The 12,590-nt window shown below is 35.5% G+C and overlaps 2 protein-coding genes across 4 annotated transcripts in view; both read right to left on the bottom strand.

Moving 5' to 3' along the window:
- abhd8a (abhydrolase domain containing 8a) overlaps positions 1-6,644 on the bottom strand; it is a 17,610-nt gene extending 10,966 nt beyond the window's left edge. The window contains exon 1 of one of the 3 annotated variants that reach the window (XM_016496352.1): positions 6,497-6,644. The gene's annotated coding sequence lies outside the window, so the exon portion shown is untranslated. Of the gene's footprint in view, positions 1-580; positions 642-6,496 lie in introns of those variants that run through there. The other 2 variants (XM_016496360.1, XM_016496370.1) reach the window with 2 other exon arrangements.
- A 1,059-nt stretch (positions 6,645-7,703) lies between these two features.
- On the bottom strand, positions 7,704-12,577 carry LOC107696163 (cathepsin Z). Its single transcript, XM_016496383.1, has 6 exons — positions 12,432-12,577; positions 11,250-11,413; positions 10,996-11,175; positions 9,431-9,581; positions 8,685-8,850; positions 7,704-8,409 (listed from the first exon to the last, which is right to left on the bottom strand). Exons 1-6 carry the CDS (start codon positions 12,560-12,562, stop codon positions 8,296-8,298), a joined length of 906 nt encoding a protein of 301 aa, XP_016351869.1. The 5' UTR covers positions 12,563-12,577; the 3' UTR covers positions 7,704-8,295.
- Positions 12,578-12,590: the final 13 nt, after the last annotated feature.

Genomic DNA, 12,590 nt, shown 5'->3' with positions numbered 1-12,590 from the left:
TACTAAGTTTGAAAATCTTTTTTTTTTTTTTTTTTTTTTTGGGGCAATGTAGCTACTGCTCATTACAAACATATATATATAATAGTAAATTCTTTAAACATTTTACCTTTTGGGATTTATCCTAATTTTAGAGGTTATTTTCAATGGTTTGTATGACTTTGTTTAAAACATTTTTTTTATTTAATTATTATTATTTTATTTTTATTTTTGGTTAAACACAAAAAATACTTAGCCTTTTTCTAAAGTTAGAAAATTAGACAAAAATATTATAATTTTATTAATAAAATTAGAATAATACAATAATTTTATTCTTCACAATGTTTGTGAATCTGGCTCCTGGTATTATTTTGACTGATTTATCAGTTATCATTAATCTTTGTCTTCATAATCTTTAATCAAAATGTAATAATTTTAATAACTCTCTAATTACTTTTCGTCTGACATCACAAGTCCTTTTAGATTTTTCAACAAACATTTTCATAGAAACACTTTTTCATTTGTTCAGTTGATACATCAATGCATCTACATCTTATTTTTTTCTCATTGAATTTCTTATTTAACTCAGAAGTAAAATGGTCACCCATTTTTTCTTCAAAACCGAAGGGACCGTTCACCAATCACAGGTCAATCCATTACCACCGATGTTCTCCGTTAAAGTTTCTGCACTTAGTCCAGGATCAGGAGGAAACCAGTCCATGCTGTTCTGCTGCTGAGTAACTTTCACCCAGTTTAAATCTTCCTAACATAATTTTAGCACCTGTTGCACTAATGCGGTGTAATTTCGTTACAGTGGATATTGCCAAACCCCCTCCAGTCTTTGTGTGGATCTGCATAAAAGAAGCGCTGCATTGCCGTTCCTGCGAGCGACAGTATGACAGCTGCTGTCAGCAGGGCTTTCACAAAGACACCATGAACAATGCAAACTACACTGCAGAGAAAGATCCAGAGAGCCTGCATGCACAAACACAAATTCTCATCATTTTTTTTCCAAATGATCTGAGCTTGCTATTCACATTCATTTTTAACATTTACTCACCCTCAGTCCATTCAAGATGAAGATGAGTTTGTTTCTTCATCAGATTTGGAGAAATGTAGCATTCACTTGCATTCACCAATGGATCCTCTGCAGTGAATGGGTGCCGTCAGAATGAGAGTCTAAACAGCTGATAAAAACATCACAATAATCCACACCACTCCAGTCCATCAGTTAACATCATGTGAAGCCAAAAGCTGCATGTTTGTAAGAAACAAATCCATCAAGATGGTTTTTTTTTAACTTTAAAACATTGCTTCTAGCTAAAATACAGTTCATAATCCATAATAACACTTCCTCCAGTGAAAAAGTCAGTCTCCTGTTCTCCTCCTCACATCAAAATCCGCCAACATATTTGTTTAGAACTGTTTTTGCTTGTAAACTGTGCTTAATCTGTGCATATTTCACTCCTGATTCAAACGAAACGACTTTTTCACTGGAGAAAGCAATGTTATGGATAGATTTTAGCCAGAATTTGAAGTTTAAGCATCTTAATGATGGATTTGTCTCTTACAAACATGCAGCTTGTGGATTACTTACATTACTTGTGGATTACTGTGATGTTTTTATCAGCTGTTTGGACTCTCATTCTGACGGCACCCATTCACTGCAGAGGATCCATTGGTGAGCAAGTGATGGAATGCTACATTTCTCCAAATCTGTTCGTATGAAGAAACAAATCTTGGATGGTCTGAGGGGGTGAGTACATTTTGAGCATATTTTCATTTTGCGGGTGAACTATTCCTTTAAGAGAGTAAATTCCAATCAAATAAATTCCTCCAGGAGTGTGAGACACAATGGAAGTAAGTATTTAGGAAAATCTTAAAATGCACACACACTCACCCATGCAAATAACCACAGTAAAAGCAAGTTACAGTGGGAACAGGGTGTGCTGCATGTTGCCTGGATCTTGCCAACGGCATCCTAGTAGTGAAGATGATTCACATTGTGACCTAGACAAGGATAAAAAAAATAGCCTGGGCTCCTCCAGCGTGCTTCCCTTGGGTACTAATGGAGAAAACCGCCGGTATAGAACGTGACAACAGTGATACCTGCATATAAATGAATGCATCTGTATAGCTATGATTGCTTCTTACGAACAACATATGATGCTCCTGAATCCAGTTAGTGCTAGTGAATGTTTACAGAGGTCGATTTCTGTGCCAGCTAGATTAAATATGGTCACTCCGAGGGCAATGAGACATCTAAACAGACAGAAGCTCTCTTGGATAAATGACATACATAGACCCTGAGCTGAATTATTAGTATGAACACGATTTCCATGCACCATGACTCAAGAAATAACAATCTGGCCAGAAACAGTCGCTGATCACTAATGAAAATGCTTTTGATATATTGCTTTATTTTGTATTGAGTGCAATTATCAGCTGCAGCACTGCAAAGATAATCAAAATTAAAATAATTATTTTCTGTTGCAAAAGAAAATGAAACAAAAAAAAAAGCAACACATTGACTAAACTTGAATTGATAGACTGAAATAGTGTTTTCTTGTAAAAAGTACTCCAATAATCTGTTTGACAAATAATTGTATACAGTGTATCTTGAACTGTCATATTGCATTATAATTTAATATGTAAATGAAAACAATGTCAGTGTAAACATAGTATGTAAATGCACAGAAAGATAATGTGAAAAAAAATCATATTGCAATATAATTTAGTACTGTATGCAAATGTAAACAATGTGTAAATGTAAAAATGTTAAACATGTAAATGCATTTAAAGACTATATAAAACTATGCATATAAAACATTTGTTTTAGTGCAAAAGACATTTTCTTTCATATTGCAATATAATATGCAAATGTGAACACTATTTAAATGCATAGAAAGATCAAAAGAAATTGTAGCTGTCATATTGCAATGCAGTTTAATATGTAAATGTAAACAATAATGTTTGAGAACATATTTAAGTCTACATTTGGATGGCTAGGTCTGCAATTACTGTACACTAAAATGTTTTTTTTCCTTTGTTTTCTTTTTTTTTGTAAATGTATCAATGTAGTGTTTTACCAAAAAAACTCATGTTTAATTAAATGTGTTACATGATGTTTCTTTGTAATTATGAAATTGACTAGCAATTCTGAGAGAAAATAGTTTCTACACCAAATGTTTTCAGTGCATTTGTTTTTCTGTGGTGCTTGCTAAAATATTCACGATCATCTACGCTATGCTCTGTCTAGCTCTTCTGAAATGTTTTCCTTGTCCTTCACAGCCCTATCAGTCAGCAGACAGCAGCTTTGACAGGGGAAATGACAGACGCAGCAGCTCGACGCCTCCTGTCCTGCAGCCAGAGACGCCAGCAAACAGAAGCAGGATTAGTCATCGTTAACTCTTCTCTTCTGTCCTCACTGGCCCTTCACCTGCTCCATTTTTTCAGATTACTCATCTTGAGGGGCGATACATTATTCAGACTGAATGCGAGAAGGTTTTTAGCGGTGATGTATTATTAATCAAATGTAGAGCTGGTGCAAAACTTATCTTGCTGTTTTGTGCTGCTTCTTGATGTCAAAATTCAACCACTTTTAACTATAAACAAACTGCTATTAGTCATTGAGGTCAGTGGTCTCCTTAAAATATCTGAACGTTATTGTCATGTATGTAACAAAATATCAAAGCAAGTGTTATTCATTTCAACTTGAGGACAGCTGACTTCATATGTCCACTAAAAATCACCAAAACATTTGATTAAAATGATGAAGAAAATGAAAGTTAGTTTGGAGAAGCAGCATTTGAGATGCATACAGACACTCTTTGATATTTTGTATCTAATGCAATGCAATTCTGGCATTTTTAAGTGTCCAAATACTGTTTGGGGTCATTGTATATTCAGATCTACAGTAATAGTTTTTTGGGTCTCATCGCATGATTTTAAGACTTTCTTGCAAATATAAAGACCTTCCGGAATCCTCTAGGAATTGCTGTTTTTGCTAGAGCGATACAATTGCCCCGGCTTCTGCAGCGGTGAAAGTGTCGACTTCAGCACCTACAGGAAAATCAATGCCGCAGGCTGATTCTGCCATAGTAAATCTCTAGCTATTATGCAATGAGGTTAGAGCTCAGTTTTATGTCCGAGAACTTCTGTCGGTCAAACACAGGGACACATGATTCAGTCGCCGATTCTAAATGGTTTTTACTTAACATGATTGATTAGAAAATCTGAAAACTGAAATTTAGGTTGGTTTATCAGTTGATTTCAGTCATCTAAAAATGGCCAAATATTAGCTAAACAATCTGCATGGCAGTAAAATTCATCTTGATTTCTCAGTCCTCAGTTGTACAGAAGCTTTGTGTGAGGAACAGACAACGGCATAAATGACGAGGAGGAGGAGCTACAGAAGAAGTGCAAGCGTTTTGAGGGTGAGCAGATGACAGATTTTTCATAATTGGCTGAACTATTTTTTTTTAAATCGAAGGCGGCTCGAAAAAACTGATAGCAAGTTTAAAATCCGATGCAACAGTGAGTGATTTGCAGATGGGGAGGAGAACATCAATGCTGCCAATTAGCTAATGATTCTCCTGCATCAGGTGCTGTTTACCACATCGCCACAGGAACGCTAATTAGATGCACAGAGAGAGAGACAAGTACAGAATCACAAGAACGATTCACGGAGAGAGGAAATGTCCTCTCTATTTCACTGTGCTACAGTAGTATACTTATTTTGAATTTTGCAGCTGGTATAATAAAAGCATTGAAGTAATTGTTTGCCCAAAAAATGTAATGTACTCATCCTTAGGTCATCCAAGATGTGGATGAGTTTGTTTCTTCATCAGAACAGATTTGGAGAAATTTCATCACTTGCTCAGCAATGGATGCTCTGCAGTGAATGGGTGCCGTCAGAATGAGAGTCCAAACAGCTGATAAAAACATCACAATAATCCACAAGTAACCCACACCACTCCAGTCCATCAGTTAATGTCTTGTGAAGTGAAAAATTCAGCATTAAGATGTTTTTATTCAACTTCAAACCGTTGCTTCTGGCAAAAATGAATAATCCAACACTTCCTCCAGTGAAAAAGTCAATTTCCTGTTGTCTCTCGCATAAAAATCGCAGCCACATATTTGTTTAGAATGTTTTTGGACTCTTTCACTTGGAAACGGTGCTTGATTTGTGCATATTTCTCTTCTGATTCAGACAAGATGACTTTTTCACTGGAGGAAGCAATATTATGGATAGAAAACTCGCATTTTAGCTGGAAGCAATGGTTTGAAGTTAAAACATCTTGATGGATTTGTTTCTTACAAACATGTAGCTTTTGGCTTCACAAGATGTTAACTGATGGACTGGAGTGGTGTGAATATATTGTGATGTTTTTATCAGCTGTTTGGACTCTCTGAACTTTCTGACGGCACCCATTCACTACAGAGGATCCATTGCTGAGCAAGTGATACATTTCTCCAGATCTGTTCTGTTCTCAAACTCATCTACATATTTAATGGTCTAAGGCCGAGTACATTTTCAGCAAATTTTCATTTCTGGGTGAACTGTTCCTTTAAAACAAAATCCCACTCAAAGCTACAAGAATTCGAACCCCCAGTCTATAGATTAAGCCCATAACTCAGAATCTGTTTGATTAAACTCAGCACACTGATTAAGTGTACCTTTTAATAATATATTAAATTATTTAATGAGAAAAATCTATGAAGAGATTTGCATTTTTACCAGGAACTCTTATGGCAATGATCAAGCTGTTCTGTCCCCATTTGAACCATTATTATTTTTCTCTTTTGCTATTCCTAGTGTATTAAAGTCGGATATGCTTTGACGTACACTATGAATATACACTGCATATTACTGGAATAACAGCTTATTAATGGATTTGATCCTAGTCTTGCTACTGCATGATGATGGCAAAGTATTTCATATAAATAAATAATTCTATTTGTGCATGAAATCCAAAGCAAACTCTTGCATGCATTGCCCCACATTTGCCGAGTGGGAGTGTGTTTTGGTGTGTCATCGTTCAGTCTGCAATGCAGAATTAGAGTGTGTAGGCAGACTGCTGTACAGTACGGTGCTTAGTAGCCTATACATTAAGAACAATATGTACAGTCCCAACCAACCCCACATGGCTTTAACTGTGCTGTCATTGAATCAGGCTTAAATGCAAGTCATTTGGATGGATGGCGTTTTAATATGTGATGCACTGCAATGCATCAGTGCAATAACAGTGCCTAATTAAGCCTTAGATTTTTGCAATCACTGTTAATATGGTGGTCTTCTTGCATCCCATAGAGCAGGTTGCCATGGTTTCAAACACTGTAACACTTCTGAACACATCAATGGCATTGATTGATTGGTTGCTGCGCAACGCGTGTAGCAGAGATGCAGGTTTGCAAAACACACTGCATACTACATACTGCATCACAGAGACAGTCAACTAGTATGCAACCTTACATTATGCATATGGATATTAGTATGACTTTGAAGTATGATTCTTACCTGGATCGATGCCTGCGAGACGAATCGGATTTGCAAGCGCAATAAATGATGCACCAATATTTGAAAGAGAATTTATAATCTTAAAAACAATGAAAGCTATTATAATGCCGCTAATCTGTCAATTCAACCCGCATTTAATCGGATTCTACAGAGCAGATGAGATATGTTTGGCAAAATCATTCTAATCTAGATTTACGCCATTTGATATCAAATTAAAGCAAGCGCATTCAGGTGCAGAGAGATCAAATGATGCATCTTAATAAAAGCGATCCAGAGTTGAGCCGCGGTGAAAGGCAGAGGAGGGCTGCGCATCTCAGCATCGTCACGGCGGGGTAATTATCCAGCACAGTGCCCTTGTTTTCTCCTGTAGCCAAGAACCATGGCTTGGTTCGTGTTCTGTTTGACTGACAGGAGATGTAACGAACTGCAGGGCTTCCTTCAGTGAGTTCTGACCAATGCAGCGTCTGCTAGTGCTGTTGCTAAACCCAGATGAGAGAAAGCAAATGCCATGAAGAAATTACCTTTAAGGAATTTCTGTCAGTAATTTTAGCGTCTCTTTAAAAATAAATAAATGTTTTGTTAATCTACTGTAACTAATTTGCCTCGGTTACCATGTGTGTGTGTGTGTATATATATATAGTGCATGACGAAAACTAGACATTTTACTATAATATTTATTATAAAGGTGTATATGTTTTTCTCCACGAATTTTCATGACCGTAATGCTTTCATGTTCTTTGTGTCCATATATTAGCTAATCAATTATTCTTATTATAATCATTGTTTGTAATTCTCATTATTCTTATGATCCTTATTAAATTCTGATTACTATAATACAGCAATGGAAATCATCTTGTCTAGACACAATGACTTTAAAATAAAATCCAGATACATTAAAGGCGATACAACAAATACAACCCTGATGTGGAAATGTTTTACATTTATTTTACAATATTGTTTTTTTCTCTCTAGACATTATACAGCAGGAGTCTTTTTCAGCCTTTTTCTCACCAACACCAATAATAGAGAGATGGAGCTTAGACCCAAAGTACTGTTTGTACAGTCTGGTATTTAATAACAAACACATACATTCATGTATTTACATGCTTTATGATCTGTACATTGGCTATCGTCAACTGTTTGGTTACCAACATTCTTCAAAATATCTTCTTTTGTGTTCAACAGAAGAAATAAACTCATAGTTTGGAAGTAAATGAGGGTTAGTAAATGATGACTGAATTTTCATTTTTGAGTAAAATATTCCTTTAAGAGAAAAATGACACCTTTTTAGCAGGTTAGAGAGATTCACTCAATGACTAAAATTAACAAAAAAAAACTATTCAATTGCTACACTGCTAAAAGTACAGAATTGTTTTTAGAATGGAGGTTTCATTTTGTTCTAATGTTCTGTTTAGAACAAAAACAAATAGTAAAGTGCAATTATAGGGGGACTTCTGATTTATGATGTGTGCAATATTTCAACGTTAAATTAAAGTTACCATCCTTGCTTTGTTAAAACTCCTAAGTGTTTGGCAAATTTTACATGACGATTTTTAATAAAATAATCAAGTATCACTTAATTGTGTACCGTCACTCATTTCCATTCTCACTCTGCTACAAAGATTGTAATGTGACATCTCCCATATTTGATATGACAACAATTATTTACACCCAGAACAATTAGATTCGATTTCTTAGCAGTTATAAACAGTCTCTCTGTGCTCTGTAAGGTCTGATCCCAAGTCAATTCCAAGACGGAGTCAATTCTAATTCTATGTGAGGAACTGGCTCCTCCTGATCTATGTAACGATCGGGTCTCCGTATGCACAGTAGTGCTCGATGGCGAGATTGTACCAGTTTCCTTTACCTCCCTTATAGGCACTGGTGACAATCCTGGCCCAGCCTGACTCTCCCTATAAAACACAAGACAAACAGTTTAATCACAGCGACTTACAATACAAGAGCATACACAATTCCACCAGAGAGAAGCAGAGAGTAAAGGTTTCTGAAAGTTGAAACACACCAAGTGAGGGTGAGTAAATGACATAACTTTCATTTTCAAGGTAAATTTTTTCTTCAATGTGTTTAATTTCTTCAATGCTTTTTTTCTTAAATCCACAGGTCTCGTTATTGTAAAGCTGAACAGGTCAGACCAAAGCCCTTTGAAGGCCGCTGTAACTCTACTAACCCAGAACTCGCCCCAGGAGTTTCTGACGATCCAGAATTCGGTCCCATCCTCTGTGACGCCCCAGCCTGCCACTGAGATGATGTGATTCGGCATAGACAGAATGTGAAATTCAGCAAAAACCCCTCCATCATACGCCTCCAGGCCTTTAGTGGCCATTATTGCACAGCTACAACACAGAGAAACAAAGAAACTGTTCTGACACAGCGGCAAAGTTCACTGGTATAGACAAAATCAAGCTGAAATTTGATTAAAGCCCATCTAAAATAGCTTGAATTGAATTAATGCACCAACTGTAAACTGGTGTTATTTTAGTATCACTGAGATACTATTATAGTTTTTATTAATATTTTGAAATTGTTTTTATTCGTAAATATTCTTTTTTCAAAGTTTTTTTTTTTTTTGTCTATATAGGTTTTTTTATTTTTTTTTATTTCAGTTTTATTTATTTTAGCTCATTGTTAAACTAAATGAAAATGCTAAATATTGCCTTGCCAACTTAACAAAACTAAATAAATGTAATGTATTTTTTTAATATACTTAATTTAAAGTTTATTTTATGTCAAGCAACTGTTTTTATGGTTTTAGTTTTAGTTAACTAACTATAATAGCCCTGCACTGTTAATGAACCATAGCCAAATACTTTTATCAAAATGGCATCATATGGATTTTTCTGCCATTGAGGCCCAAGAGTTGTAGCTTACTATTTTTATTTATATTTAACTAAAAATATGGGCTGTAGAACCTGCCTGATTGGCCCATTTTTGTAGATCTCAGCCTTCATGCGATCTCGTCCTGAGACGTCTCCATAGTCTCCAACGTTCCACACGGTGTAGTTTTTAATTATAGAGCAGGAACCGAAGAACGAGCATGTGCCACACTGATTAAATGAGTCACATTCTACAGAAAAAAAAAGTAGGAGAAGAAAAAAAAAGACAATGTTTAAATCCACTACAACTTACAGTGAACTTCACTGTTACGGTGTGCATAAAATACAGGAGAAATTAGTGCATGATTAGTGCAATTATTATTTTGTTGTTACTTGGACAAATGTTTTAATGCAAGTTGCAATAATTTCACATTTGCATTTTGTAATGATAAAAAAATTCCTTTAATAGGCAACTCATATGACATTTTTATGAAGGCCTGTTTCTGCCATGAGATAACCCCCCCCGCATTTGTCACATTTCTACGGAGCCCCGCACATGACAAGCAAGAAAAAATAAATAAATCATGAGCACGATTTACTCATTCATTCCCTCGCTGTACTAAAACGTGCACACGATTACTATTTCCTTCCCTCGGTTTGCTAAATCGTGCGCACAATTTACTAATTCGTTCTACTATTTTTTTCCTGCATGCCATGCCATCCGTACATTTCTGACGTTTATTCTCGCAAATCTGAGTGTATATCTCACAGTGCTTTTTTCCAAGATATGAACTGTTGTAAACTCTTGAGTTTACATCTTGTAATAATTCCTAACTCTTACTTTTTTCTCACAATTGTGAGTTTATACAGTATCTCACATTCACTTTTTTTCTCAGAATTGCATGTTTGTATCTCACAATTCTGTTTGCTTAAGATTTTACAAGTTTGTATCTCACATTTCTGCCTTTTTTTTCTTCTTAGAAATGCGCGTTTAAATCTCACAATTCTAACAGTCGCATTTCTGACTTTTTTCTCAAAATTGCAAGATTATGGGCCTCACTTATAAAATGTTGCACAGAAACCATCCTAAATTTGATCTTACGATCATCTCTCAAATATGCGTAGGTGTGATGAATGAACATACGCACATACACCTCTCTTTCAGATGTAAAATCTATGAATCGCAAATGATCTTGAACTTGTGCGCAACTGAATGGTTTCAGCTCTCTGCCTTGTAAACGACTCCTAATTAATGTCATTAACATATAAAAGCTCACCAGTCATCATCCAAATCCTTTCATTTAGAACAGCGCGCTGCAAGAACAGCTTAAAACCTGCAGTACTCTGACAAGAAAGTGTGTACGTCTGCTCAGACCCTGACGTGATGCTAAGCACTATTCTAAGTCAAAGGCAGTTTTTACAAATATGAGCAATAGTGTGGATTTAAGTGTACACACACTCTAAGATCAAATCTGTGTATGCACTCTTTATAAATGTGGCCCCATATCTCGCACTTCTGACATTTTTTCTTAGAATAGCGAGAAAAGTCAGAATTGTGAGATTAAAAAGTCACAATTCCCTTTTTATTTTTTTTATCCCATGGCAGAAACAAGCCTCCATATAGTTTTATAGCATCTCATGTCATTGCAGAGTTTGGTGTCTTACTTTGATTTCGGGCCTGATAATTATTGCAGGTCTCGTCAGGAATGCCGTGCTCATGTGCATAAGCATATACACCCATGTGATCTCCACCGTAGCATGAGCCTGCCCCGCCACAGTCAATCACGTTCTGCACTGACAGGTAAGTAGAAGGCCACGCCCCTTTCCTCTTGATGTTAATGCGATCTGAGTTTAAGACAGAAAAATGCATGTGTTTGACTTGAAGTTTCTGTACTCTACTGTAGTGTCCTGAGTCTGACCTGCGAGTGCGCTGGTGGCGCCCATGGCCCAGCAGGAGCCGCAGTACTGTGGGATGTGTTGGTTGCGTGTGACGCTCGCATAGTTTTTGCCATCAATGTTGCGCCAGTCCCAGGAGGCGGGGAGATCAGAGATGTTTACATATTCATGAGGCCGGGGGTATGTCCTAAAACATGCATGGATTATTATTATTATTACAGAACCAGTATCATATCAGTTCAGTAATTGACAGCAGAAGACACATTGTAAACATCAGGTTAAAATACAGTTAGTGCCTTTTAGATTTGATATAACATCTCATAACATCTCATTACCTTCCTAACTGCCCTGCCTCTTACCCTCCATGTAAAAGGTGAAGGTAACGGTACTGAACAAAAAAAAACAAAAAAAATGTTTTACTCAAATTTACTTGAGAATGAAAATTTGATTAGATTTACTTTTCTTACCCTATTGACCACCAATTTTCTTGTTTTAAACATAAACTCAAGTCTTGTAATTTTGCTTCTTAAGTAAATATATCTTTATTTAAAAAATATTTAGATACTACATTTCCTTTTCTGAAAAAAGGAAAGTAAAAAAATTGAGTATTTTAAAACAAGAAAAAAATATCTGCCAATAGGGCAAGATAAATACATTTAATTAAAAGAGGGAAAAAAAAGATTATTCTTACCACACCAACAATTTTTTTTTTTTTGTTTGTTTGTTTTAAGCAGACATTTCTTCATCAGAAATCACTTCATTTTGATACATTCTTTAGAAAATGAGAACTAGGTCATTTTGATTCTCAAGTAAATGTATCTTGTTTACTTCAATTTAAGAATTTTTAGATACAAAATATTAGATAGACAAAAATACTGAGTAAAATCTTTTTTTTTTTTGGCAGTGAGATGACCATATTTATATAGAATAGATATGCATGGTTCCGAGGTACTATAATGGTGCATTCAAAAAACATGGTTTTACCATGGTATGTGTAAAAAAAAAAAAAAAGAGATGATACTACCATAGTAAATAAGGTACCTGCCCATATAACATGGTATTACCATGGTATATGTACTAAAATACAATATATTGAAATCGTACTTATCCAACTATTAACACAGTACTGTACGTTTTGTAAGTGTAAAAACGTAAAAGTTGTTATTGCAAGTAAAATATATATACAAATGAGATATATTCCATACTTAATGAATGATGGTCTGTGGTCCTTCATTGGTTTGTAGCATGAATCTGATAGTTGCTGGACTTCAGTAAATCCTCTTGTGTACAAAAACAGATTGAGCAGAAATAAAAACCAAAACACAGCAGACGACATGATGAATGTTTACATCGGAGTCTGACGC

Source organism: Sinocyclocheilus anshuiensis, unplaced genomic scaffold (genome assembly GCF_001515605.1).
Source record: "Sinocyclocheilus anshuiensis isolate Anshui unplaced genomic scaffold, SAMN03320099.WGS_v1.1 scaffold217, whole genome shotgun sequence".
Taxonomy (NCBI): Eukaryota; Metazoa; Chordata; class Actinopteri; order Cypriniformes; family Cyprinidae; genus Sinocyclocheilus; species Sinocyclocheilus anshuiensis.
This window is presented reverse-complemented; position numbering and strand designations above follow the sequence as displayed.